The sequence below is a fragment of the Lepidochelys kempii genome, chromosome 18 (assembly GCF_965140265.1).
Source record: "Lepidochelys kempii isolate rLepKem1 chromosome 18, rLepKem1.hap2, whole genome shotgun sequence".
NCBI classification, from domain to species: Eukaryota; Metazoa; Chordata; order Testudines; family Cheloniidae; genus Lepidochelys; species Lepidochelys kempii.
Genome location: NC_133273.1, coordinates 16,391,899 through 16,418,899, shown reverse-complemented (window position 1 = coordinate 16,418,899; position 27,001 = coordinate 16,391,899). Strand labels below are relative to the sequence as shown.

The following is a 27,001-nucleotide window of genomic DNA, read 5'->3' as shown; positions in this document are numbered from 1 at the left end:
GAGGAGGGGTGTGTGTGATCTACTTACGCTGGGATCTCATTGGTCAGTTGGCTTGAAAACAAAGAAACAAGGACATTCAGAAGAGACAGACAGACAGACAAAGAGCAACAAGCAACGGGGATGTTAGCACTGGGGATGTTAGGCGGGGAGGCAGAGTGGGGAAAAGGGCAAAGAGTCATTCGTTATCTGGCTCCAGAGATGCCAAATGGTCCCTAGAGCTGGGAACTAACTGGACTAGCTCCAGGAACCATGAGGCTGAAGAAGACCTAGGAAGCTAGTTGAGATGCCCCGTGGATAAAACCAGAGGCTGAGCTACCCTGCTGTGGATTAGACAAGTCCATCATTGCTGGGGGCTTGGTGGGGGTCACACAGTGTCAGCCACAGGTGGGCAGCACTGCCCAGCTGACGGCGCATTGTTATTAGCCCCTAGCAGCAGCATCGCTGCATAAACAGCCAGTGAGAGAAACGACAGGGTCCCAGGAGAGTTATTTAAACCATCAGCTTGAAAACAGAGGGCCCAATTCTGCCCTCAGTTAGGTCCTCGCAACCCCACTCAAATGATCCATTTCAATGGGGTGGCAGATGCAGAACTGAGGGTAGAATTGACCCCCACGTTTGGGATGTAGCTGTCAGGGGAAATGCTGCCTTCAGCTACATCCTGGCTGCTCCCTGGGACTCAGCGGTGTAACTGAGATCTGAATTTGGCCCACAGCATATTAAATGGAAACAAATTCTCCAAAGCCCAGCCTGTGGCAGCCAATTGAAATTCCTGTGTGGGAGGAGAGCTCGGCGACACTGTGGATTGACAGCACTAACATCAGTGTTAAGCATTTGCTTAACAAAGAGAAGGTTAAGGGGTGACTTGATTACAGTCCACAGGTACCTACGTGGGCAACAAATATTTAATAACAGGCTCTTCAGTCTAGCAGAGAACGGTCTAACGATCCAATGGCTGGAAGTTGAAGCTGGACAAATTCAGACTGGAAATAAAGCATCTATTTTTAATGGTGAGAGTCATTAGCTACTGGAACCATTTACCCAGGGCTGTGGTGGATTCTCCATCACTGACCATTTCAAAATCAAGACGGGATGTTTTGTTTAAAAGCTCTGCTCTAGGGATTATTGTGGGGCAGTTCCCCGGCCTGGGCTCTGCAGGAGGGCAGTCTAGACAATCACAATGGTCCCTTCTGGCCTTGGAATCTATGAATTTCAGGTCTGCAAACCTGGCTTTGGATTTGGCTTCCGGCCACCCACACAGTGGAGCCTGGGCCCTGCAGTCCCTGATGGACGTTTGGCTACATCACAAGCAATCACTGGGAGCCAGCCAATTATGATGATAGGAAATTTACAATAAGGAGCCTACAGTTTCCCCAGCCCCGTAACCCATTAGTCAGTTATACAGTAAAATATCGGCCTCTGGGGTGCAGGCCAGGGCCTGGGACAGTCTCTGACAGCTGGCAAGAAATGAAGCCTGGTTTAAGGTAGCCAAAAGCAGTGGGCAGGGCAGGAAGAGTTTTCAGCAGCACTGCTGGGTCCTGGGATCTCCTCCTGGCCTCCCCCATTCCAGAGCAGAGAGTAGAGATGGGCTGAGCCTAAACCCTGGATCTGAAAACCCCTAAACCATGAACCCTGGTGTCACAGCCAAATCTGGGAAACGGGGAGGGGAGGGAGGGGTCTGTTCCATAAGGGAGACAGACACAGAAGGAGACTGACAGTGACTGGAGACCAAGACATACAGAGATAGGAGAGCACAGAAAGATGGGGAGCAGGCCCCTGGGAGAGCTGGGTAGCAGTGCTGTAGAGGTCCCTCATGGCAGGAGAGTTTACATGGCAGCTCCCGATAGGGACAGGGCTCCCACTCTCGCTATTCTGCACCCTTAGGACTGCCCAAACTGGCTGGGGGATGTCACTCATCCTCGAAGCTGCAGGACCCTCTCGCTCCCCTCAGCCTGCTAGGTTTTCAGGGTACAGTCCCAGATCAGTTCTGGATGTCATAACACATTGTTGCCTTTGGGCGCTGACTCACACCCAGACCAGATGACTTTGATCTGGGCCAGTAACTCCGGAGAGTGGATCCCGCCCAGCTTAGGGACTGCATATGCACCAGACCTCCAGACAGCAGCTACCGGCCTGGCTGAGCGGGGAAGCTACCAACCTAACTCATGAGCAAAAATGTCCACATTTGCGTGTATTGTGGGACGGGACTGAAGGGGAGGAAAAGACCAGACCAGGAGAGGGTGATGGGTGAAATCCCAGCTCTGCCTACCCCTGGTCTGAGCGCTTGATTCACATTCCTCTGTGCTATTGGCTTAGCTCCCACCAACACCTCCCCTCCCCACCCCTGGCTTTGATTTAACCTCCCCAAACCTCAGTTCAGCTCACCTCTTTGTCACAGCATTGTGGTACTCCATGTAGGTCCTGCCATCAAAGGCAATGGCCTCTGAATCGCCTGCTGCCTTCTCGATGATCACTGGGGAAGGGGAGAGGAGAAGCACAAGCAGGGATCACGACACTATCGGTGTATCTCCACAGAGCAATAATAAACCGGCCAGGCACAGAGTGCTCCCGACGGGTCGAGGGCACCTGGCAAACTCGCCTGCTCCTGGGGTGTGTTACGAACTTGATGCCCTGAGCAAGTCCTTGGAAAGGTTTGCAATGGCTCACGCACCTTTCGAGCGACTGGGGGCCAGCGTGCAGAGAGAGGTCAGGCCAATTTGGGGCCGGAGAGTGCATTGCTCCTGTACAAAGCCACAGCGAAAGACCACGTTCCTGCCCCAAGGAGCTTCCAGTGGGGACAGATGACACAGTCCAGACTCAAAACGCATAGGGAGAGCCAGAGAACGGGACTTCCTTTTGTTAACTCAGTGGGCAACGTTTTCACTGGCGTACGTCGTGTAAAACACTAACCGCCACAGGGCACGCTGCTCTCACGCAGTCACATCCTGCAATTCTAGAGCACGGCCAGGCCACATGACCTGAAGACCCTTGCCCGGGAACATGGATGGCACCAACAAGAATAAAACCCCAGCCGTGGCCTGAGAGCTTCCAGCTGGCTGCCATCAGCTCTCTGCAGAGCCTGGCTAGTAGGCCAGGCCATTGCCAGTGGGGAGTGCGGTCTGGCCCAGGCCCGCTTCCCATCAGCCTCACCTTTCTCGCAGTGTGCCCCGGAGAAGCCCCTCGGGCAGGCGCACTCGTAGCTCTCTAGCCGGGGGCTGCACATGCCTCCATTCTGGCAGGGGTTGGGTTTCTGGGAGCAGGGGTGGGAGCGGAAGGCAGAGATCTCAATGGCGCTGCGGATGTTCTCTTCCTTCAGGACCGGGATGCCCTTAATGGAGATCTGAAGGGGAGGAGGGGGGCACACAGGGAGGGAAGCAAGAGGCAGCATGAAGATTACACTCCACTCCCAGCTGGGGTTTGGAGGAAGGGTAGGCACAGAGTCCATCCCAGAAATGACATGGAAATTCAACTCATCACCCCCTAGAATGAACGCCCTGAGCCTGGTATGTCCCCCTGGCATGGTCCTCAAGAACATGCCCTGCCCTCCCCTGCCCAATGCTGCTACCTCCTGGCTGAGCATGCATCGCCATGCTGCAAAATGTCCCCCGGTGCATGGGGGGCAGGATGCCCCCTGGCCTGTCCTAAGGCTCCTGTGACTTCTACAATGGCAGCACAGTGGGGTACCAGGGACGGAAGGGCTGCCAACCATTGGGTCCTCACTGCCGGATGCCCAAGGAGGGCTCCCCTCGAACCCACAGCCAGCTGCCTTACCCTCTGCACGGCTCCGTCAAAGCTGGTGGAGATGGCCGCGGCGCGAGCCAGCTTGCTGAAGTCGGGCACTCCCCCCACGTAGAGGGGTTCCTTCAGATTCAGGACGGCGTGAGGAACCTGGGGGCCGGGGAAGAGGGCGAGAGGTGAACCCGGGACCAGGATGAGAAGTGGGAGAGTGAATGGCCCAGCCCTGCATCCTATCCGGGGAGGCAAGTAGAGCACTGGCTGCATCAGCTGCCCTGTGTGGACTGGCAGGAGCCAGGGACGGCAGCTCGAGATGGAGACGGGGACTTAGCCAGCTTAAGGGCCCAGCCTGGTAGGAAAGAGGAGACATCAGCTCCCTCCCCACCACGACTGAAGCCAACGGTCCCTCACCCAAGGGAAGAGACCCCCTCACTGGGGCAGACACACCAAGGGGGAACATTACAGGGAGGAATTCAACATCCCTCTAGTAAATACCTTCGCCCTGTGGACCTACAGGGTCACCCTCCTCTAGGGGGTGCCAACCCTCCAGGATTGTCCTGGAGTCTCCAGGAATTAAAGATTATGTCACGCGAGGAAACCTCCAGGAATATGTCCAGCCAAAACTGGCAACCCTACCCTCCTCTCCCATGCACTGCTACCGCCCTCTGCTGGCCACCCTTAAACACTACAGCTGAGAACACAGCTCTTTTGGCCAACCTTCCCTCTCTCCCGGCTCTGTCTCTCCTTATTGAGAGGCTTTCCTATGGCCCTCTTGCCATGGAGGCTGGGCACAATAATAGGTGGAGCCTCCCAGCAAGGAAGAATTATCACCTCTCTTTTTACAGATGGGGGAACGGTAAAGCTGAGACTCAAACTCATGCTGTTGCATTCCCACCCCACAAAACTATCCTTGCCCCGCACCTGCAATCCCTGGCACAGCAGAACCAGTGCAGTTGAGATAGCCAGGGCTTGCTGAGCCGCTGGTTAGTCCACATAGCAAACCAGGCATCTGGCCAGGCTCCAGCCACTGCTCTGGCTGGGTAACTTTATGACAAGTCTTTCCAGAGCCAGATTTCCTCTGTGGGCCACCTGCACTGCTCATGCCTAGGGATGCTGCGTGGAGAATATGCACCCTGTGGAGCTGAGCCCAGCATTCATGCCACGGCACTGGAGAGGTGCTCTATGCACCTTGGCACCAAGTCAGGGTCTGGAATTGAGAGGGCTGGGGGAAAGGGCTACAGGAACAGGGTGTGTCTGAGCTGTGTTCCCCCTGAGTCAGACTGCCACGTTCTTACATGCCACTAAAAAGGAAGAAATTTCAAATGAATTCAGTTCTGATGAAGGTACCAGACAGACTCCCCTGGAGAATGGAGGCCTCTAGGTCTGTTCGTGACCTCAGACTTCAAATACAGTAGAACCTCAGAGTTACGAACTGACTGGTCAACCACACACCTCACTTGGAACTGGGAAGTACGCAATCAGGCAACAGCAGAGACAAAACATAGCAAATACAGTGCAGTGCTGTGTTAAACATAAACTACTACAAAAATAAAGGGCCAGTTGAAAAAAAAGATTTGACAAGGTAAGAAAACTGTTTCTGTGCTTGTTTCATTTAAATCAAGATGGCTAAAAGCAGCATTTTTTCTTCTGCATAGTAAAGTTTCAAAGCTGTATTAAGTCAACGTTCAATTGTAAACTTTTGAAAGAACCACCATAACGTTTTGTTCAGAGTTACGAACAATCTCCATTCCCGAGGTGTTCGTAACTCTGAGGTTCTACTATAAATAAATATTGACACGCTCTGGTTAGGGCATGTGTGTAACCACTGCCCCCTACTGGACAGAATCAGACCTGATTGCTTGTGTGTCATAGACCCCAAACAGCAAATACTATAAGGAGAGTCTCTTTTAGCTCATACAGCAGGAGTTTGTGGTCTCAGACCAGGAGGATCTGAGTTCTATCCTTGCTGTCACCATAAAGCCCATGGTGGGCAGCTTAACAACACCTGGAAAGTCCCAAGTAGTGGCCACAACATTTATCATTCAAAAAGCAGCAGTGGAAATTTGCTGCCCGGCTGGCCAAGACGAGGTTATATTAATCACTAACTAACGCTTTGCAGAGTTAAAACAAGAAGGAATGACCAGATTACTGAAATGTGTCGAAATCAAATAGAACTCGCTGAAATTAACGAAGGAAAAGAAACAAAAATGTGTCTAGTCTACAGAACCCAGAATGGGGCTGGTCCAACGGAGAGGGTGGGCGGATGGAGACGAGCATGGATCACTCGGGTTTGAATGGAGGAATGTAAAACATGTTGATGGCACATGAGATGGAAGCGCGGTGGGTTATACTTATCTTTACCTTACGGGATTTCTGAAATCCAGACAGCAGAGGAGGGAAAAATACGAATGAAAATCAAAAGGAAGAGAGAAAGAGAGAGAAACAGGAAATCAGTGGGGTTCCATCATAGCACGCAGGGCTGCATGCGCATTGGCTAATGTCCGTTCCCTCGTTAGCAGGCAATTAAGACAGGAAAGATGCAGAATGGAGTGGCAGACAGTGCTGCTGTCCTGCCAGGCGGAATGCTGCTTTAAAAAGGGCAACTTTAATACCAAAGGAACCTTGAAAAGGGAAAAAAAAGGAGCATTTATGGAAATCAGACAGCCCTTGGCACCCTGCGTCCCCTTTGCTATCGAGGAGAGAGACCGGTGTTAGAGGAATCAAAGAGCTCTTGTCCTGCTGCAGGTGCATAACGGTCCCATGTTTTAATGGACATCTAAGTCTTGACAGAGGGCACAAATCCAGCCACGTGATTGCACAGTGGAGAGGGAACAATGCCCTGCTTTAAGTTACATATGGGCACAGCCCACTGCCTCTAAGCTGTAGTCTAAATCCAGATGGGCACAGACTACCTAGCCTATACTACAGGTGGGCCTGGACCACCCATACTCAACTCCCTTGAGGCCTCCAAGCCCTGAGACTCGGTCCCATCTTTAGTTTAAACCCTGATGACTTTGGTAATAAGAGGATGTCAGGCGAGAATCCAAAGCAAAGCCGGCAATCAAACCGGATGAGGTTTCCCCCAGTACCAAACTCTCTCACTGGAAGGTTTATATCCTTTGCTCTTAGAAACTTTTCCATTGCTTGGGAGAAGAGAGTTTGGGGTTGCTGTCCCAGCTCCTCCACTGGGAATAGAGTGTGCAAGCAAGACCAGGGCAAAGGCTTGTGTTCCAACACCATGTGTGGAAAAAACAGCCTAGCTCATTTCCTCGGAAAATCTGCATTCAGGGGCATGTTTACCAGCACTTGGAGTTGATCTTCTCTCCGTAAAGTTCAGGATCATCGCTCCCTGATACAGGGGGAGGGATGCTGGAGGAGCAACCACTCCCTGGGGAACAATGAGGTCGGGGGTGAGGAGAGGAAGGGGCAGAATGCATCCGCGGTGTGGGTTAGAACGTCAGTGTCTAACCTGCTGTGAGTGGGGCCGTTTGTAGGGAGATGGGAGAAGCGTAGAGGGGAGCGGGGGAGAGAAACCAGAAAAATGCAGGTTGAAAGTGGAGCAGAGAGAGTGGGGACAGATTTTGCTGGCATCTGTGTGATCACGGTAATTGATTTTAATGACTCAATTTTCTTTCCCCCTGAAAAGCGCTTTCTGGCTCTTCACCCAGAGTACCAGGAAAGGCTCCCGAAGCCAGGATCTGGCCCTAACACTAGGCCCCAGGGGAGGAAGGGCCGTGCACCGGCAGCTGCACCCAGCCAGGGACCTGCAGCTGGGGATGCCTGACTGGACACAACCCGCAGAGCCGGTGTCTGGGGAATCAGGGACGTCTCTCTTGCAAAGGGGCTGCCAGCTCCCCAGGGTGGCCAAGCAGGAAAAGAAAGGTATAAAAGAAGGGTGGACCTGCTCTGACAGGGAGGAGGCGTTCCCCTAGTGACTCAGGGCAACTAAGTGAGGGCTCTGGGGCTAGAGTCCAGCTGGGGGGAAGCTTATCCCACACAGCTCTGCAGAGTATCAGAGGGGGGACCGTGTTAGGCTATATCCACAAAAACAACGAGGAGCCTGGCAGCACCTTAAAGACTAACAGATTTATTGGGGCATAAGCTTTCGTGGGTAAAAAACCCACTTCTTCAGATGCATGGAGTGAAAATTACAGATACGGGCATAAATATACTGGCACATGAAGAGAAGGGAATTACCTTACAAAAGCTCCCTTCTCTTCATGTACCAGTATATTTATGCCCGTATCTGTAATTTTCACTCCAATAGCTCTGCAAAGGTACCTCAGATCTGTCACATGCTGCCCCATCCCTCCCCACTGCTCCCTGGATTTCCCATGCTCTCCTTCCGCTGCCAAGCACAGGGTACTAAGCATGCCCAATTGTGAGAAGTGGAAAAATGCCTACTAAATAATGACTGGGGCTGAGAACATTCAACTCGCTTCGCTTGTGAAAGGCGTGGATTTGAAGCCTATCTAAGCTGAAGAGGCCCCAGCTGGCTCCTCTAAAAGAGGTCTGCCTCTCTCGCTGTTCCCCTGGCTTTGCATCCCCGTGGGTCTCACTGCAATCGGTGGGGTTGGTACAAGAAACCACGGATAGGCTGTGTCAGACTTTGTCAGGTCTCACGGCAGTGGGGACCGTCTCCGGCCAGGATCTCACTGGCCTGCCAACTTACCGGTGACTCTCCCATCACCCTCTCGCCGTTGTTAATCCGCATCACCCCCTTGCGCCTGTTCCTCTCCAGAGACACACTAATCCAGGTGTTCAGAGGGACTGGCTCCTTGCTCCTGGTTATGGGGTTTGGCGAGGAAGAAAGGGGGAAAAAACACAGCTGGGGTGAAAGTCATCCAACAGATGCAGCGGGTGAGCGGGAGCAGAACAGACTGTGCTGGCTGGTATTTCCTATTTGCAATATGGGAGCACCCCCTGGCCAGGGCCCCACTGGGCATTCAAGTTGCAGTGGGGGAGGTTTAGATTGGATATTAGGAAAAACTTTTTCACTAAGAGGGTGGTGAAACACTGGAATGCGTTACCTAGGGAGGTGGTAGAATCTCCTTCCTTAGAGGTTTTTAAGGTCAGGCTTGACAAAGCCCTGGCTGGGATGATTTAACTGGGAATTGGTCCTGCTTCGAGCAGGGGGTTGGACTAGATGACCTTCTGGGGTCCCTTCCAACCCTGATATTCTATGATTCTATGATTCTATGATTGCGCACTGTTATGGGAACTCGCTCGAGTAAAGCTAGGCTGGGTACGTCTACACATGCAGCTGTCACACCTCTGGCTGCAGTGTAGACATGCTAAGGGAGTGACAGGCCCTGCCCCAAGGAGCTTAGTCAAGGGCAGGAGACAGGAAGGATTCTGCTTCCCATTCTACAGATGTAGGGAACTGAGGCCCACAGGGGGGACAGCTTCAAAAGTGCCTAAGGACCAGATTTTGAAAAGGCATGCAGGTGCCTAGCTACGTTGCACTCTGGCCCTCAGCTACGTAAGAGTGCCAACACCCATTTTCAGAAAGCACCGAGAAGCCAGAGAGTCTCAATGGAAGCGAACAGGGCTTAGGCTGCTACGGGCCAGATTTCCAAAGGAATTTCAGTTCCTACAGATGAACACAAGCACCGTGTGGGATTTTCAAAAGCACCCAGGGCCTCAGGCACCTAACTGGGTTGGGCACCTTTGAAAACCTCGTGAGGTGCCTCTCTGCAACTTTAGGAATCGAAATACCTTTGAGAAATCTGTCCAAGCGACAGGCCCAAGGCCGCAAAATGAGGCTGTGGCAGAGGTGGGAAAGGAGCCAAGGTCTCCTGGCCTGAAGTCCAGGGCCTTCTCCACTAGACCATCCTTCCAGCTGTGTGTCAAAGGAGGAGGAGCCAAGACTCAACCAGCCAGGACACCCAGGAATGGCCCAGCTGGAGGAATCAGCAGAGAGAAAGATCTAGCAGCCCAGCCATCCCTGGCTATTGTCCTGCCTCCATCAGAACAGCTGGCTGCAACATCCCACGTCCCACAATACTGAACGGGGCTTGGCTCACCCCACACTGCTGGGCGCTCTGGTGAAACACAGCAGGCCCAATTCCCCATGACAGGTCCAAGCTGCCCCCTGCCCCTCGACACCCTGCCATTTTAGTAGTGGAGCTCATCAGTGTTTTGAGATGTGTCAGTCAATCTTCCCTGGGAAGCCCCAGCCTGTGACAAGCGTTAGACTCAACTGGCCCAATCCTCAGCTGGCCTATATCAATGGAGCTGGATTGACATCACTTGAGCTATACTGACTCCCACCAGCTAAGGATCCGGCCCGGTATAATTAACATGGAAGATGAGCAAGCACCGAGGGAGATAGATTTGACCCCATGGCTGCCTTGGGGCGGGGGAGAACCCCAACCCCTCCCAGAAGCTGGCGAAGGAGTCTGACAGCAGGGGCACTTTGTACAGAAGTAGTAACCACTCTCTGGTGAAAGGGCCGCATCATGTATCACCAGGACAAACAAGTCTCCTCTCCAGGTGCTGGGACACGATCGCTGTAGGGCCTGGGAATCAGGTTCAGAATCAGCTGAACCAGAGATGAACTGCGGCATGGTTACCCGATTAAAGTGAGCCCTGTTCATTTTGGCTGCTAGATCCAACGGCCCCACTGGGGTTTTGCTTAGGGGCCATGCCAGCTGCTTAAAGCTAGGGCTACTGCAGATCTGCCCCACATTCCACTCATCACCTGTGGTGGGTCTGGCCCCGGTGCCTGCTAAGGGGAGCGCTGCCTGGCTGTTTTCACTCCCACTCCCCCGGCTCCTTGGAGGAGCACCACAAACCAATGGGCGAGGGGCCAGAGCCAAGGGGTCCTGGAGTTAACCCCCTCCACCCTTCCTTCCACTCCTTGGTCCCCTTCTGTGCCACACCAGCAGCTAACACGGCTAGGGGCCTGTTCTGGCGAGGCAACGCCCCCTCCATAGCGGGGGCCCTCCCACCCATCCGGAGAACCCAAAGCGGAGCCTCAAAGCCAGTGCTAGGGCGCTTCGATCTAGAGAACAGAGCCCCACCGCCAGCGGGCCAGTGAGCACCCCCCAGCCCAGCAGCCATGGGGCACGTACTTGAGCACAGCTGCTCCTTTGCCCAGGTCGTATCTGTATTCCAGGTAGCCATCGTGCAAGGCCAGAGAGATAAAGTCCCCTTTGCCGTCCGTCTTCTGCCCGTTGTAGAAGATCATGCCGCTGGGGTTCCGGGCCAGGAACACGACCTCCATGGACACCTCGTCCCTGAGGGAGAGAGGGCATGAGTGCCGCCCTCCCAACCAGCTGCCCCAGGGCTACTGCCACACGAGGCCAGGCACTGTCTCTCCCTTCGTCCCCTCTCAAGGGGCTGAGCCACAAAGTCTCTGCATCCCACCAGAGCGATGAAGAGGAGCCAGCCTGATAGCCCTGGGCAGCGGCCTCCTCTGTTCAGCCACACAACGGGGCCAGCAGCCGGGCCAGCTTCCTCCTCCCACAGCCCCGAGAGCCTCTGGCCTGCGTGGCACAGAGCCCTTGAGGGCCAAGTCTCCCTGGGCCCATTGGCTCGGCTTGCAATGCTGTGGCTATCTGCGCAAGGGTCCTTTCCATCCTGGGACCCCCTCCCACTTAGCAGTGTGGGAAGAATGGGTCATGGGGGATGCTGTGCCTGGGGGAGGGAGGAGAGCAACCCCCACCATCTCTCAGGAACAATCCTCAGCCCCCTTCCTATCCCAGCCACCCCAGGAGCCCTGTACCTCCTGCTCACACTTCCCCTCCCCCTCCACACTGGCTTCTCTGTAGCCGTGAAACACACTTACTGCAGCTCACGCACAAAGGTCTGCAGCCCCCTCAGCTCCAGGTAGGAGAAGCCATTGAACTCTGGGAGGAACGGCCGGGTCTGGTCCTGCTCCATCACTGAGTCAGAAAACAAGAAGGGGTGAGATGGGAAGAGGAGAAGCCACTTGGGTCTGTGCCCCCAAGCCCTCAGCCAGGGGGGGCGAGTGCCCCCGGCACACAGAGACCCTCCCCCCCCCGCACTTGCCAGGCCCATCGCAGCCCACCTGCCTCGCAGAACTCCCCTTCCCGCCCCATGGGGCACTCGCACTTGGCGCCTCCCTCAGGCAGCACCAGGCAGGTGGCAGAGACGTGGCAGGGGTTGGGGTCGCACGGGTTCCTCTCATCGGCACAGGTCGGACCTAGGGGAGAAAAGCAGCACATCAGGGAGGGGTCTTGGGGCCGGGGTGAGGCCGGAAGCTCTGGGTTCACGTACAATCAGACATGTGCGCACCAGGGAGGAATGTTTCTGGTCCCCATAGCCTACCTCTGACTGATCCATCTGGGGGCAGGCTGCACTGGCTGGGTCAGCAATGGAGTTATGTCCTTGCCTGGCACTAGGGGCAGGCCACACTGCTGGAGGTTCTGCCTTTTGGGTCACGTAAAACCCAAGAGGCCTTGACTTATGAGCATTTATCTTTTTGTAAGAGCAGCTGGGTATTAACTCCGGAGTCCAGGTCTCAGGATTCCCCTCCAATTGGGCACTGTTGCGGCACAGTGCTACTCAGCCACCACGTCCCACCCCAGAGGTGGCTGCATTCCAGCGGCAGGTGGGGACACGATCACCTAAGCATGGGATCTCTTTGGGTGGGTGAAGGGGACTCATGATTTAGGCCACCCCCAGGGCAGCCCTGCCTCCCAGTGTCATTCCCCCAGCTTCTCACCTGTGTAGCCTTTGAGACACTGGCAATGGAACATCTCGGCCTCCCTGACGTGGCAGATGGCGCCATGGTGGCAGGGGTTGGGGTGGCAGGGGTTGTTACCGCACTCGCCCACCGCGCTGCCGTACAGCACGTCGCTGCCCTTCTCCCGCAGGTCGTACAGCTGGTTGTTCACATCCAGAAGGCGGATGCAGCCCCTCAGGCCGGCGGTGGCTGACGTGCGATCTGCCACCCTGAAGGGACGGGAGGGCGGCGCTCAGGAGAGACAGCTGGGCCAGGGCATGAAGGGCCGTGTGCACCTAGTAGCCTGGCTTTGGCTGGGCTCATTTGCAGACTCCAGGCCAGGATCCTCCCCTCCAAGCCCGCTCCCCCGTCTGCCCAGGAGAAGGGACTCCCCCCCCGGCCCTCTGAGCTCCGAGAGCCGCCTGCCTCTAACATCGCCCCAGATTTTGCTCCAAAGAGGATTCAGGTGCTGGCCTTAACCCCACCTTTTCCCTCTAAGGATGCACTGCCAGAAGCCACCAGCAGGAAGGGCTAGGACCCCAGGAGCAGCAGTTCTGCAGGGGAAGCTAAGTCCACCCACTACTCACGCAGCCATCTGGTCTTCCGGCACCCCTCCGATGAACAGATCTGTATCAAGGTTCAGCCCGTCGGTCCCACTGGGGCTCTCCCCGTTCACATGGGGCTCCCCGTCCACCGACAGCATGCCATTACGGCGGTTCCGGTTCACCACCAGCTGGTGCCACTTGCCAGGCTCCACGGGCACCTTGCTGGTGATTATGCCTGTACCAGATCCTGTGTTGAACCTGAAATGGAGGAGGGGGGCAGTGGGCTTGAGGTGGCGTCGTGGCTACTGCTGTGTCTGAACTGCAGGGAAAGTGGTGCTTGGGACAGCTTCTCAGTTAGATGCTGCAACCACATCCCAGCTGCCACTTTCCACCACAGAGGTGGCTGCATTTCAGTGGTGGGTGATGTGATCTTTGTACACACCAGACAGGCTCTGGAATCTAAGGGTAGGCAAATTGGACTCATTACATAGGCCTCCCCTGAGGAACGCCCCTGAATCTGCAGGGCCCCCGGCCACTGTTTCATTTCAAACAGAATTTTCATTTTGGCTTTTGAAACCCCCAATATGTACAGGGTTTGATTTCTGGATTCTCCTTTCTCTCCACCCTTTTCCAGTAGAAAACAGGGATTAGAAAAAGGGGTGGAGCACAATCTCCCAAAATCAACCCCCCAAAAATGTTCAGGTTTTGAAAACCAAATGTTTTCATTGGGTTTTGCTGAAAACCTGGTTGGTTGGTTGTTTTTTTTTTGGAGAACTGTTTGTTTCCTTCAAGACCCCTTTTATTTTTTTGGTCCTTCTGATCTTAACAACTGGATCACTAATGCCCAATTCTTCCACCCACCACTCTGGATTCTGGAGCTGGCTGGGTACAAACCCCTGCTCCTGCAGCTGTCCAGTGCTTTGCATCCCATCAGCCCCCAAAGGGGTGTTCCTGTAGGAGGCAAAACCTTGCTGGGCCAGGGTAGAAGCCACCACCTGCCCCAGTGACACCTGGGCACTTTTAAAGAGGAGGCTGTCCAGCTGCAGTTGGATGACCTGGAGAGCTGGGAGCTGGCGAGGCTATGCGGAGAGCTCGGGCTGAGGACAGCCTGGCTGGGAGGCACCCTGGACAGAGGGGCCTGCGTGGTAAAAAGAGACAGACGAATCTGTGCTTTCAATGACTGAGCGACCCATGGAACGTACCGGGGAGTTGGATCCCTGCTCACGCAGCCAGGCTGCTCCGCTCCCTTCCCCGCTGAGGGGGGAGGGCCCAGGCGGATGGCTAGGGACACCCACCTGAGCTCCACGAAGCTGCTGACCAGCGCCAGGGAGATGAAGTCCTTGCCCCGGCTCTGCCCGTTGTACAGCAGCAGCCCGCTGAGCTCAGAGGCCCGGAACTCTATGGCGATGCGCACCGTGTGGTAGGCCTTCATCATCTTGAAGGCCAGGTAGGACTTCCCGCCGAAGGCAGGGATGAAGTACCTGATGGCTGTGAGCACAGACGGAGAGAGGACGGGGTGCGGCAGGAGAGAGCGAGAGAGAGAGAGAGAGAGACAACCCTTGACGTGAGTCTGAGAGCACCACCCTCCCTGCACGTCCGGGGAAGGGGTCAGAGAGGGAACGGGCATGCTAGGCCCCACCCCAAGTCATTGTGGGATCAGTCCCCTCCACCATCCTCCTTGGTCATTTACCAGCCTAGTGCTCAACGCCCCCAAGTGATGGGGCTTCCATAGAGCGATGACTCCACAGCCTTGTAAATCTCACTGTTCCATCACCCCCCAGATATTTACCTCATGTTTCCTCTTGTTCGATTTCACCCCTTTGCTCCCAGCTAGACCCATGCGGATGCCCCTCAGTTCTCCTCCCTCCAGGTCGGATACGCCTTTCTCACACTCAGACAGGTGCCCCGTCCCCCCGAGCTGTGTGCATCGTTCCTCATAACCCAGCCCCTCTAACCTTTGGATCATTTTTCTCTCTTCTCCCTGAATCCCACACGACAGAGCTATATTTATCACCCCAGTCCTTATTTAGTGCAGCTGAGATTTTCAAAGGGATCTGGATGGCCAATTCCCATTAACATTAACAGGCCTGGATATCCACATGCAAAGGCGGCTTTGAAAGCCTCAGCTTTTGACATTCGGGGCAATAATTTCCAGGAATCAACACTTTACAGTCCCATCCTGCACCCCAGCCCGACCCTGATTCGCCATTCTGAGCTGTCAGCGAACGGGAACTGCTTCGGTCGCAGGATGTAGCCAGTTTGGAGTAGGTTGATGAGAGGCACAGAGGGCTGGGGGATAAGTCCTGAACCCCCCCAGGTGCATCCACTGTGATACAAGAGAACACTTTGAGCTGTCACTGTGCTAGACCGCACCCAGCATTCATTGGCCTCTGAGGCTGAGAACAGCATGTTGCACTAGTTGGTATGACCCGCCCAGAGCTCACAATCCTCATGTGGCAGGGCACTAGTGCATCACTGACTAGGGTCAGGAAGAATTTACTGTCGGACGCTTTGCCTCACTAAGGCTGTCGTATTTCTAATGGGGTGCCTTACATGGGGAGTGTCACGCCCGTTTTGAACAGAAGCAAGACCTGGGCCTAAAGGGACCACTGGCCTGTTCCAGTGTGGCATTTCTAGCCTCCTACAGCCTGCAGTGCCGCTGTAGGGGCAGAGGGAGAGAAAAGATGGTTTTGAATTTGGGCCTGATTTGTAAAGACAATGAGCGGCCAATTCACAGAATCGCAGAAATGTAGGACTGGAAGGGACCTCGAGAGGTCGTCTAGAATCCGGATCACTGTTATTCACTGGGAACCATGGGGCTGTGCCTGCCCCCTGACCCTCCATCTCCAGCTGGAGTCCCGGGGGGAGCTCCTGGGGCGTAGCACCTCACAATCAGGCCCCCTGGCATTCATTCACTGCTCCCCACAGACAGGGAGCCACCTACATTTCTCGCAGACCGCTCCCCCTTTCCCTGCCGGGCAGCTGCAGGTAAACTCCTTCCCGTCGTCCTCGCAGGTGCCGCCATGCAGGCAGGGGTGGGAGTCACAGGGCTGGGCCGGCTTCTTGGTGGCGGGGGGCTGGCGCGTGGGCTTCCTCCGGGTGGTGGCTGGCACAGTGGTGGTGGGTCTCCTGGTGGTGACGGGCCCTGCCATCTTGGTGCTGGGCCTCTCCATGGCGTCCGGGGGCAGGACATGGGCAGCGGTGGGGGCAGTAAACCTCCGGGTGGTGATAGGAGCCATGGTGGTGGCCGTTGTGGTGGTGGTGGTGGTGGTGAAGAGCCTGGGAATCCAGTCTGAAACACAGCAAGGGGGGGATTGGTCCTCAGGAGGAACCTGGCACCCAGCTGGCATCCCCAGGGAAGGTAGGGGGCTGGGAGCCGGATTCCTGGGTTTAATTTCCAGCTTTCAGAGTGAGGAAAGTTTCATCAGAACGGCAAGGTGCCTAGGAGTCGGGACTCCTGGGTTCTACTCCTACCTCTGGAAGTGCTGTCTAGGGATTAGAGTGTGTGAAGCTCACTCAGGACTCCTGGGTTCTATTCCTAGCTCTGACAATGAACTCAGGCTAGACAATTTGCCAACCCGTGCCTCAGTTTCCCCACCTGTAACATGAGATTAATAGTTTTTCAGGGCTGCTGTGGGGCTGAGCCTTGATCCCGATCCTTCCCACCCCTTTACAAGGGTTGGTTCATTCAGGAAGTAGCATCCTCTGCCCTCCATTGGGCCTGGATGAACCACTGCAAGGGATGACGGCCGAAGAACCGTCTACTCCACCGCATTGAAAGGCTGGAGAAAAAGGGCTCAGCCGCCCCATTGCCCCCTCTCTCCCCATCGCTTTCCCCTCCGACTAACAGCCCTTCCTTGGGGATCAGGAGACTCGCTCCATGAGCTGGCAGGTGAGTGGCTTTAGCAGCTCTCTAGCCTATCTGGGGTGTTTGCAGAGTGGCTGTCACTGATGTGCGTCAGTGCTAATTACACTAAATATGCTCTCTAATCAAACTGAACTGCCCCTGACATCAATACTGGCTTGTGCTTCGCTATTCTCTGGCAGGTCAATAGGAAATCGATTGTTCAGGCCCATGGGGCTGCCCGGCTGTCTCCCCCGGCCTCGCGGTTACCATAGCGGTGGGGCGTTTGACGATTTTGTGGGCACTCAAGCCCTGTGACCTGAGCCCTTGTGCTGCAGCATCACATGGCATCCGACCTCATGGGGGTGCAGGGGGCAAGACGATTGCTGGGGGTTGCAGGGGGTGGTGTGGGAGAGCAGATTACAGTGTGGGGGTTTCTGTTCCGTACACAGACAGTAGGAGAAGAAATGGAGACAAGGGCCAGACCCCCAGCTGGTATAAATCAACACTCAAGGGAGCTGCCCAGATTCACGTCGGCCAAGGATCTGACCTGACAGTGAACTGGGGTCCGGATGTGATTTTTTGGGCTAAGGGAGCCCAGCGGTTCCCAAGGAGCCAAGATGCACAAAATGCAGCCCCCAGCATGTCCCGGAGACCAGCACCACCCTGGCAAAACCGAGCGTTCCGGTCTCTGCGGACGAAACGTCCTCCGGAGGACAAGGTGCATTGGATGGGCTCCGGCCAAAGAGGAAAAGGACCAGCCGAGGACAGAAGCAAGGAGGACAAGAGAGAGCAAGTGACACAGGCAGACCGAGGGCGCAAAGCACTCACCAAAGTCCATGAATTTGATGTGTTCCTGCTGAGGCTTCTTCACGAGGATGGGCCTCCTCTTGGAGGCCTTGATCTGCTTCAGCAGGGCCCTCTGCACATCAGCTGCTGTGTAGGAGGTGGCTGCTCGCACCCAGGAGGAAGAAGGGAAAGGCACAGAGTGAGGACAGGGTAGCTCTCGCCGGCCTTCCCTCTCATGCCATCCCCTTGAAGCATCCGATGCTTTTCATTCCCTTCCCTTCCCCGCCGCAGCCCCACAGCCCTCCCCCGGCGCGCCTGCTGCATTTGCTGAACAAAAGACCAGGCGTTCGGTGTTTTTAACGAGGCCCTTTCCTGCCTAGCTCGTGCGATTTCCTTGGGTTTGTGGCCGCTCCAGCCCTCCCTGCCCCAGGCTCCCTCGCCCCACCCCCTCCAGGCAGATAGCACCGCACCGCCAGGGAGTATCGGCAGAGCTCCGAGAGGGTGGCTCTCACCTGGGTCAAAGTGGGACTCCACAATGACACGGACCGTGCTGCTCTGGCCCAGGTCTCGCACCCGGATGCTCTTGAAATCCTTCTTCACATCGGAGTTCCGGAAAAGCCCGTCCAGCTGGTTGGCCAAGGGGGAGAAACGTAAAGCAAGGGAGTCGGACTGGGGCACGGACTTAGGGTGCCCGCGCCTCCTTTCGGCCTCAGGAGCCTGGCCTACCCAAGCCCAGCAGTCCCTGTTCCCACATCCCCACCTACTGGGTTCCATATCTGAGCCTCTGCTTACTATGAATAGGAGCAGCAGGATTATACTAGCGTGCTGGCCCTAACTGAGATCGGGGGGCCCCTCTTTGTGCCAGGCTCTGCGCAGACACTCCCGCCCCCCACAAATGAACTCGCACCCCCTCCTCCATTGTGCCAGGTGCTGCACAGACCCCTGATCAAGATCAACCCCTTCCACCCCCTCCTGCCCCACATTATGCCAGACACCAAGCAGAGCCCCCTGACTGAGATCAGGCCACCAACATTGTGCTGGGCAATGTGCAGACCCCTGACCAAGATTGGGACCCCATTTTGCTAGGCATTGAGCAGACCTGACTGACTGAGATCAGGCCCCTGTTGTGCTGGGTGTGACACAGACCCCTGTCCGAGATCCCCCCGACACCTCCCCTCCCATGCCGGGCACTGTGCAGACATTTGGGGAGAGAGAGAGTCCCACCCTGACGAGCTCACCATGGACGGCAAACAGAAGACAGACAAGGGTGGGGAACAGGGAATATCTGTATGCCCACTTCACAGGTGGGGAACGGAGACAGGAAAGCCAGATTTACTAAGGTATTTAGGTGCCGAAAGACGCAGATTGGCACCTACCAGCATTTTTAAAAGCACCTAAGCCAGTTCGGTGCTCAACTCCCACAACCCACTGAACCCCTAGCTACATCTTTAGGCACCTAAATACTTCTGAAAGTCTGTCCTTGAGAGTTGGAGCATCTCGCACAGGGTCACCCGGGGAGTTTGTGGCAGCACTGGGAATAGCTCCGAGTCCCAGCTCAATGCCTTAACACAGGCTTCCATCTGTCCCTCACCCCGGCTGGATCCAAGCCCCGCACTCTTTCACTTCAGCCAGAGGGCAAGGACACAAGTGTGTCCTAAAGGAAAGGGTGTCCATGGGGTTCTCTACGCTAGGGAATTTCCTCTTCTCCCCGCCCCCCACCCCAGATAGGTCCTAATATATCCATGTGTTAAAGGGGCATACCAATAGCCACGCAAACACGCCAGTTGCTAAGGGAATGAAGGATGACTGATGCACAGGCCCGGGTTTTAGTCTTGGCTCAGCCACAAACATACTACGCGACAAATGACACCTACCCATTCTGTGCCTCGGTTTCCCCATCTGTAAAATGGGGGTGATGAAATCTACCCCCTGAGAGGTGGCGAGGATTAAGGTATTTTGAGATCCTCGGATGGAAGCCTCTATCGCAATGCAAAATACTGTTACATGTAGCTGCATGAACCCATATGCCAAGTGCACGTCTACTTATGTAATTGTACCAAGCACTTGCCAAATTCCTAAGTACCACCCGGACCAGCGTCTGAATGCTGACTACGTTGGTTCCATTCATATGGATGCTGTGCATTTGCTGTGCCACACAGCAGTCTGCAGCACGATACTGCTCCTCTGTCTCACCCGTTGCCTTGGCCCCGCCATCTATGGGGCCAAGCGCTCGCCTGAGAGCTGGCAAAGGCAGAGGGAGCGGTGCACTTGCCGCGTTTGACCTTTACAAGTCTCGAAAAAGCAGGGAACTGGATTTACAAGCGCGACTTCCCGAGGTGTCTGGGAGAGTCTGGTGGAGCTAAGCATGGAGCAGAGACACAGGGCTGGGACAGCCGCTTTTCTAGGGCGTCTTTCATTAACACACATACACTTATAGCAACTGAGAGGCCCAAAGCAACACCCCTTAGCCAAGCGGCCTCACGCTTCCGATCCATGGAAGCTCTTGAGCTTGGGGGTTTTCAAAGTTTGCTTCCAACGTTGGGGTTTAAGCCTCTCTCTAATTATAACAACACAGAGCAAACTTTATCCGAGGATCTCAAAGAACTTGACATAGGCAGCAAGGTCTTATTGTTCCCATTTTATAGATAGTAACACTGAAGCACAGAGGAGTGTGTGCACAGGGGAGTGTGTCTTACCCAAGGGCACATGGGACTCCACTGGCACAGCCAGGAATATTAGCCAGGTCTCAGACCAGTTCTCCCATCCACCAGAAAGCTCTCCCCCACTGTATTAACGCTAGGAAAGTACATCCCAGTGAATGCGCTCTGGACACATTCCAGTGCCAGGTCTCCCCATTAGCCGCTTTGCCTCACGTGGAGGGAGTGGGCAGAGAAGGGTTGCCATTGGAACACTGTCATTGCCACAGTCAGGTACCTTGTAGACACACGGCAATGCTGAAGGGGTGCGTCGGACACATATTCACTCAGCGTGTGTGAGATCCCCGGGCCCACTCAAGGCCAGTCCATAGAGACAGATGAGCCCCGTTGCTTGCAGCAGTTAAGAGAGATTCTCTGTTAGCTCCCGTGTCAGAGGCGTGTGTTCTTGGAGCCAAAAGCCACGAGTTCTATTCCCCACGTGCTGCACAGGGCTGTTACATTTACCCTCGTAGAGCAGCTTAATGAAGGATACCTAACCGTCACACTCTGAGCCGAGGAGGATAGTTCCTCCCTTTCGCCAAATGCAGGGCCAATGCTCCCAGGGCAACCAACTCACCGCGCTCTCGATGCTCCTGGCCGTTTCCCCAAAGAGCTCTGATTTGGGGTCAGCCATCTCAGGTGTGTAGAACAGCTCCTGGCCCTCCACCTCCTCCAAGATGAGGACTCCCTGGAAGACTTTGGTGGCTATGGGAAGGTGGGGCAATCAAAAAGAAACAAGACAGACTTGTTTAGCTGGCTAGCTGGAAGGGGGTTGGCAGCAAACAGCTGAGCGGAGTGTTCAGTCCCTGGCGGGGGTGGATGGTAGTGTGTGGGTAGTGCCAGGGCTTGGGTTAGTTTTGATGGCTATGGAGGATTAGTATCTGAAGTTGCTGGAGCAGGTGGGTCAGATGGCAAAAACCAGGCTAGAGATGGCAGCTTTTACCATACGGTTTCCTCTGAACTCTGGCCCGGATAGCAGCCCCCCTGGACCGGCTGGGTAACAAGAGAAAGACGTTAGCCAGAGCAGGACACAATCAATAAGGCAGGATCAGATATGTGCATGCAACACAAAGAGGCAGCTGAGGGAGTCCATAGGTAACCAGGTCCCCTGGCAAGGAGAATTCCCTGGCTGGGGGAGGGAACCGGGGAGCCTGTTTGTAGGTTCTGGGGATCTGTAGTCTGACGCTTCCTGCAGGGTTCCCACCAAGCCACCCAGAAATCAGAGGAAGGGGGCGGAAACAGCAAGGAGCCCTGCAAAGGGGGACCCCTCCCGCCCCCAGAGAGCCCCATGGGGGTGCACAGGGAGCTGCAGGAAGCAACCCTCCTGGCACTGGCATTAGTACATGGAGGGATTGCACCCCCTTATGGGGGTGGGGGTACTGTACGCAAAGAGAAGGGGGCATCCCACTGGAAACCCCACCGCAGGAAGTGTCGGGGGGGTGGGGGGGCACACCAAGCAGAACCTTGGGAGAAACCCACCTGGAACGTGCCTGGGGCGGGGAACAGGTTTGCTAGGCTTGGGAGCAGGACGACAAGGGCCCGTATCAGGAGCATGTGCTTGGGGCTCCGGAGATGCGCAAACCGCACTGAGTGCCCCAGTTCTCATGCCTTCCGGACACAGGACGAGTTCAGAAGGAAACTCTCAGAGTCTCTCACTCAGCGAGACAGGAGCTGCACAGACTGGTGACAGCGGCGCCTGCTGCCGGGGGGCAGAACACGAAGGAAAGAGAAGCTCCCAGGAGCCTTGGCCGTAACCCCACACGGCCATGGTAGAGACACTGAGCCACCGGCTGCTCGCCGGAAACCAGAAGGTCATTAGCCAGAGATGAAATGGAAACCCAGGCAGCGCCCCTTCTCTCCTCGCTACCACCAGGACCAGCCCTAATCACCCCATCACGCCTCAAAACCTGGGCAAAGACACGGGCCAGGGAGGTCACTAGACCAGGCTATTTCACGTACGATAGTCCCAGGCCATGTGGGCCTACGTAGATCAAAACGAGCACCTACAACTCCAGCCAACAGGCTGCCAGTGAAGATCTGGGAGCCAGACCCCCTGCCAAACAAGCGGGCAGCAGCTCCCCGCACCAGCCGTCGCTCCGTGTAGCGGGACTGTGCTCTAGTCTAGAGGGGACAGTAGCTTTCAATCCCTTACCACCAAGGTGGAGCTCAAGAGATTTTCTGTCGCCCACCCCCCGACTCGTGGGGCAGACACTCACCCGGGCAGTTGCTTCCTTCTGCATCAACAGCTGCCGTCTTGCCATCCGAGCAGCATCCCAGAGGGGAGTTATAACACGTTGCTCTTTCAATGGCGGGGGTGGATGTCACTTGGCTCTCCTCTGGCTCCTCTTCCCCTGCATGGCATTAGGGGCCACATGGGCATGTTACAGCCCTGGCGAGAGGCAGGACCCCCTCCAACCCCATCACGAGGTGGGATGCTCCTCCAGCCCTGGCACAGCCCCGGTGAGAGGTGGGACCCCTTCCAGCCCTGGCGAGAGGTGGGACTCCCTTCCCCCCTCCGGCCCTGTCACAGCCCCGGCAAGAGGCGGGACCCCCCTCACCCTCAGTTCCTGTCACAGCCCCGGCAAGAGGCCCCATCAGACCCAGTCAGCAGTCGCTGCGCTCAGCCTGGTGGCCTGTGGGAGATGGACAGGCAGGTGACCCTCCAGGTGTTAGCAGATAGCCCTCCTCACTACTAAAGCCCCCTTGGTGTGCTGAGAAGCCCCGGGCTGAACGGGCCACGGAGACTGGACTAACATCTCCCACCATAAGGCGGCCCCTGCTGCAGGTGAGCAAGGAGGCAGGTTGTCGGTGCGGCCCTGGGGACCAGAGGCCTCCTACTTGTGCTGAAGGAGACCCTCCCTCCCCTACCCCAAGGCCACCTAGGCAACAGCTTTCGCCAGCACCCACCTCCTGTCTCACCCTGGCTTCGCAGCTCCCAGGCAGATGTTGCGACCAGCCTTTAAGGGGGTCTGGGCTGGGAGCTGCGTGGTGATGCTACCACCGCGCCCTGGCACTGTGATAGTTTGGGCAGCGCCAGCTCCATGCAGGGCCCGCCAGCCAGAACAGCTGCTAAGGAGGAAGCAGAAGTGGCGGGAGCAGGGGCTTGGAGACCACACGACGGCAACACGATTGAACCGGAGCAGAGGGCACTTACCAGCAGAGCCAGCCCCGCTGGCTTCCTGGTCCCCACTGATGCCCAGTTCTGGGTCACCGCTGCCTTCTGCGCTGCCAGACTCTGAGTACGCGGGTTGGGGGGTGGCCAGGACCACAGGAGCGGTGGAGAGGGGGCGGATGGTGGTCCTGCGGATCCCCTGGGTAGTCCAGGTGGTGGTAGCTGGCCGGGCAGTGGTCAACCGTACCGTGGCAGGCTGGCTTCTAGGAATGGGCCTGGCTTCAAACAGCAGGGAACTCGTGGCTGTCTCCGTGGGGTCAGGGGCCCGGGTGGTAAGCCTTAGAGGTGGGGGGTGGAGGAGCTTGTCCAGGGGCAGCGTGGGCAATGGCTTGGGCTGCACGGTGTGACTCACGTGGGTGATGGATTCTGAAGGAGCAGCAAGAGGAGGCGGTTAGAGGGACGGACTGGACAGGAGCCATGGATCCCATCCTCTGGGAGGCAGGGCTGGGTCTATGGGGAGGGACAGAGGGAGGCAGTCAGAGATCGTGCCCAGTGGCATAATAAAATCACAGAAACGTAGGACTGGAAGGGACCTCAACAGGTCATTTAGTCCAGTCCCTGCACTGAGGCAGGACTAAGTATTACCTAGCCCATCCCTGACTGCTGTTTGTCTAACCTGCTCTTACAAACCTCCCATGATGGAGGTTCCACAACCTCTCTGGGCAATTTGTTCCAGCGCTTAACTACCCTGACAGTTGGGAAGTCTTCCTAATGTCTAACCTAAATCTCCCTTGCTGCAATTTAAGCCCACTGCTTCTTGTCCTGTTCTCAGTGGATAAGGAGAACAATTTATCGCCCTCCTCTTTGTAACAACCTTTTACGTACTTGAAGACTATCATCAGGTCCCCGCTCAGTCTTCTCTTCTCTAGACTAAACAATCCCAGATTTTCAATCTTTCCTCATAGGTCGTGTTTTCTAGACCTTTAATCACCTTTCTTGCTCTCCTCTGGACTTTCTCTAATTTGTCCACATCTTCCCCGAAGCCTGGTGCCCAGAACCGGACACAATACTCCAGCTGAGGCCTTATCAGTGCTGAGTAGAGTGGAAAAATTACTTCTCATGTCTTGCTTACAATTCTCTTGCTAATACATCCCAGAATGATGTTTGCTTTTTTTTTTTTTTTTTTTTTTTGCAACTGCATCACATTGACTCATATTTAGTTGGTGAACCTCTATAAGCCCCAGATCCTTTTCCGCGGTACTCCTCCCCAAGCAGGCATTCCCCAGTTTGTATTTGTAGAATTGACTATTCCTTCCAAAGTGTAATACGTTGCATTTGTCCTTATTGAATTTCATCCTATTTACTTCAGACCATTTCTCCAGTTTGTCAAGATCATTTTGAATTCTAATCCTGTCCTCCAAAGCACTTGCAACCCCTCCCAACTTGGTATCGTTGGCAAGCTTTATAAGTGTACTCTCTATACCATTACCCAAATCATTTATGAAGATATTGAATAGAACTGGACCCATGACAAATCCCTACGGGGCACCACTCAATATGCCCTTCCAGCTTGACTGTGAACCATTGATAACTACTCTCTGAGTACGCTTTTCCTACTAGTTGTGCATCCACCTTATAGTAGGTTTGTCTAGGCTATATTTCCCTAGTTTGCTTATGAGAAGGCCATGTGAGGCAGTATCAAAAGCCTTACTAATGTATCACAACTACCACTTCCCCCTTACCCACAAGGCTTGTTATCTTGTCAAAGAAGGATACTAGGCTGTTTTGACATGATTTGTTCTTGGCAAATTCATGCTGAACGGTACTTATCACCTTATTATTGTCTAGGTGCTTAGTCATGCCGAGAGGAGTGGGCTAAGCACTGCCCATATGTGCCTGTCCGGAGTGGTAGATAGGGGAGACACTCACCATGGCACTGCCCAACATGCTTCACCTTGATGACCTGCCCCTGCCGGCATGCAATGGTCTTCAGCTGGCACTGGTCACCATAGGTCACACCGTCAGAGCCACAGACCTGGGAAGGGCAAGGGAGAGTGGGGGCAGCTGGAGAGATTGGAGAGGCAGCTGGAGAGATTGCCAGCTCCTCTCATCATCCCCTCTGTAAAGCAGAGCCCACCTGAGACATGGGTTTCTCCTCCCCCCACCACCCATGACGCAGGCTCCCCCCGTGCAAAATAAACCTCCCTCTTTAAATGGTCAGTGAAGGGTTAAAGGCCAGGGAGACTCCTGTTTGTGTCTCACTGCTGGGAGGAGACCCTAGGAGACAAATCCCAAAAGGAGGAGCCCAGAGGCACCCTGTGAGGCTATCTGAAAAATCCCTCCTTTGACACCTGGCAACATATCATCTCTCTCTGCACGCTGAGCGGAGCCGGGCTGCCTCCTCCTTTTACCTTGGTCATGTTGGCCTCCACGCACAGCGGGGACGGGCACTCGCAGTGGGCAAAGCCACTGACCTCCACGCATGACGCCCCGAACTCGCAGCTCATCTCGCGGCAGGACTTTGGCGCAGAGGGATCTGAGGGTGAGAGGAAGGAAAAAGACGCACATGCGGGTGATACACATATGAGGTGTCCCTCTACTCCGGTCGTGGATGCAAAACAAAACACGTCAGCAGAACGCAGTGGTAGCCACGTACCCGTTAGCCAGTACATCGTAACTGACCCAAGATTTCTTCAGAAAGGAAAAACAGCCACTGGCTAAGTGGCTTCCTCGCCTCACCTTTCTCGCAGCCGGTCATCCCCAGCTTGCTTCCATTGGGGCACTGGTTGCATTTCATGCCGGTGATGCCAGTCTTGCAAGAGCACAGTCCAGTCATCTGTTCACAGTCGTCACGCACCGAGCCCACCGGGTCGCAGTTACAAGCTTGGCAAGGAGGCAGCAGGAGGAAAGGAACAAACATTGCCACGTTTTAGAACGCGAGCCTTCCCCTTTTTGGTGCCTTCCACCAGAAGAGCTGAGCACCTGCGCATGCCAATGAATTCAACTTCCCTACCCCCCTGTTGCATTAATTTCAATAGAATAAACGGCCCCAGAGTCAACAATTAAAGCCTTTGAAATGTACAGTGTTAAATAAGGCTTGCATTTTAAGATTGTCCCTTACTCCCTTCCCTTTTAGCCGGAGAGAGTTTTTAGAGGGAACACCCCGCCTCCCACCCGCCATTTGACAGTCTTTTCGATGGTATTAAAGACAGGAATAACTGTACTTTCTGAGGAAAAGGGAAGAAGTTAGTTTAAATGGGCTGGAACTGCTGCTGATGTTGTTAAAGTCTGATCCTGTGTCTTGAAGACAAACCAAGGCAAACCCACTTCAAAGGGGAGAAAAGAGAACAGCAAAGATGAGAAATGCAGCTTCTGCCTCTGGCTCCCTTGCAATCTAACTGCCGGAAAAACCCAGGCACAGCACACACTGTCCCTCGGAGACCTGGCAAACTTGTACCAGCATTGGGCTGTTGAGGGCATTGCCTTTAGCTGCCTCCCTGGTCACAGTTTTAAAGTAGTGATGCAAAACTGGCAGTCTTGGCTGGCTAAGCCAGACTCTGATTAGCCAGAAGGAAAAGGAGAGGGAGAGGA

The 27,001-nt window shown here is 55.1% G+C and overlaps 1 protein-coding gene across 11 annotated transcripts in view; it reads right to left on the bottom strand.

Moving 5' to 3' along the window:
* The window catches only part of AGRN (agrin), a 224,539-nt gene that overhangs the window by 12,011 nt on the left and 185,527 nt on the right, over nt 1-27,001 (bottom strand). For 5 of the 11 annotated variants that reach the window (XM_073316432.1, XM_073316434.1, XM_073316439.1 and 2 more), the window contains 21 exons: nt 26,150-26,293; nt 25,822-25,946; nt 25,340-25,445; nt 23,453-23,836; nt 22,515-22,649; nt 20,876-21,003; nt 18,115-18,229; nt 17,645-17,764; nt 15,914-16,261; nt 14,265-14,457; nt 13,012-13,227; nt 12,425-12,654; nt 11,768-11,902; nt 11,525-11,621; nt 10,809-10,973; nt 8,405-8,516; nt 6,094-6,105; nt 3,769-3,885; nt 3,148-3,337; nt 2,383-2,470; nt 28-51 (listed from right to left, as the gene is read on the bottom strand). In XM_073316432.1, coding sequence (XP_073172533.1) covers nt 28-51; nt 2,383-2,470; nt 3,148-3,337; nt 3,769-3,885; nt 6,094-6,105; nt 8,405-8,516; nt 10,809-10,973; nt 11,525-11,621; nt 11,768-11,902; nt 12,425-12,654; nt 13,012-13,227; nt 14,265-14,457; nt 15,914-16,261; nt 17,645-17,764; nt 18,115-18,229; nt 20,876-21,003; nt 22,515-22,649; nt 23,453-23,836; nt 25,340-25,445; nt 25,822-25,946; nt 26,150-26,293 — 3,184 coding nt within the window. The remainder of the gene's footprint in view (nt 1-27; nt 52-2,382; nt 2,471-3,147; nt 3,338-3,768; nt 3,886-6,093; nt 6,106-8,404; nt 8,517-10,808; nt 10,974-11,524; nt 11,622-11,767; nt 11,903-12,424; nt 12,655-13,011; nt 13,228-14,264; nt 14,458-15,913; nt 16,262-17,644; nt 17,765-18,114; nt 18,230-20,875; nt 21,004-22,514; nt 22,650-23,452; nt 23,837-25,339; nt 25,446-25,821; nt 25,947-26,149; nt 26,294-27,001) is intronic. The other 6 variants (XM_073316436.1, XM_073316437.1, XM_073316443.1 and 3 more) reach the window with 3 other exon arrangements.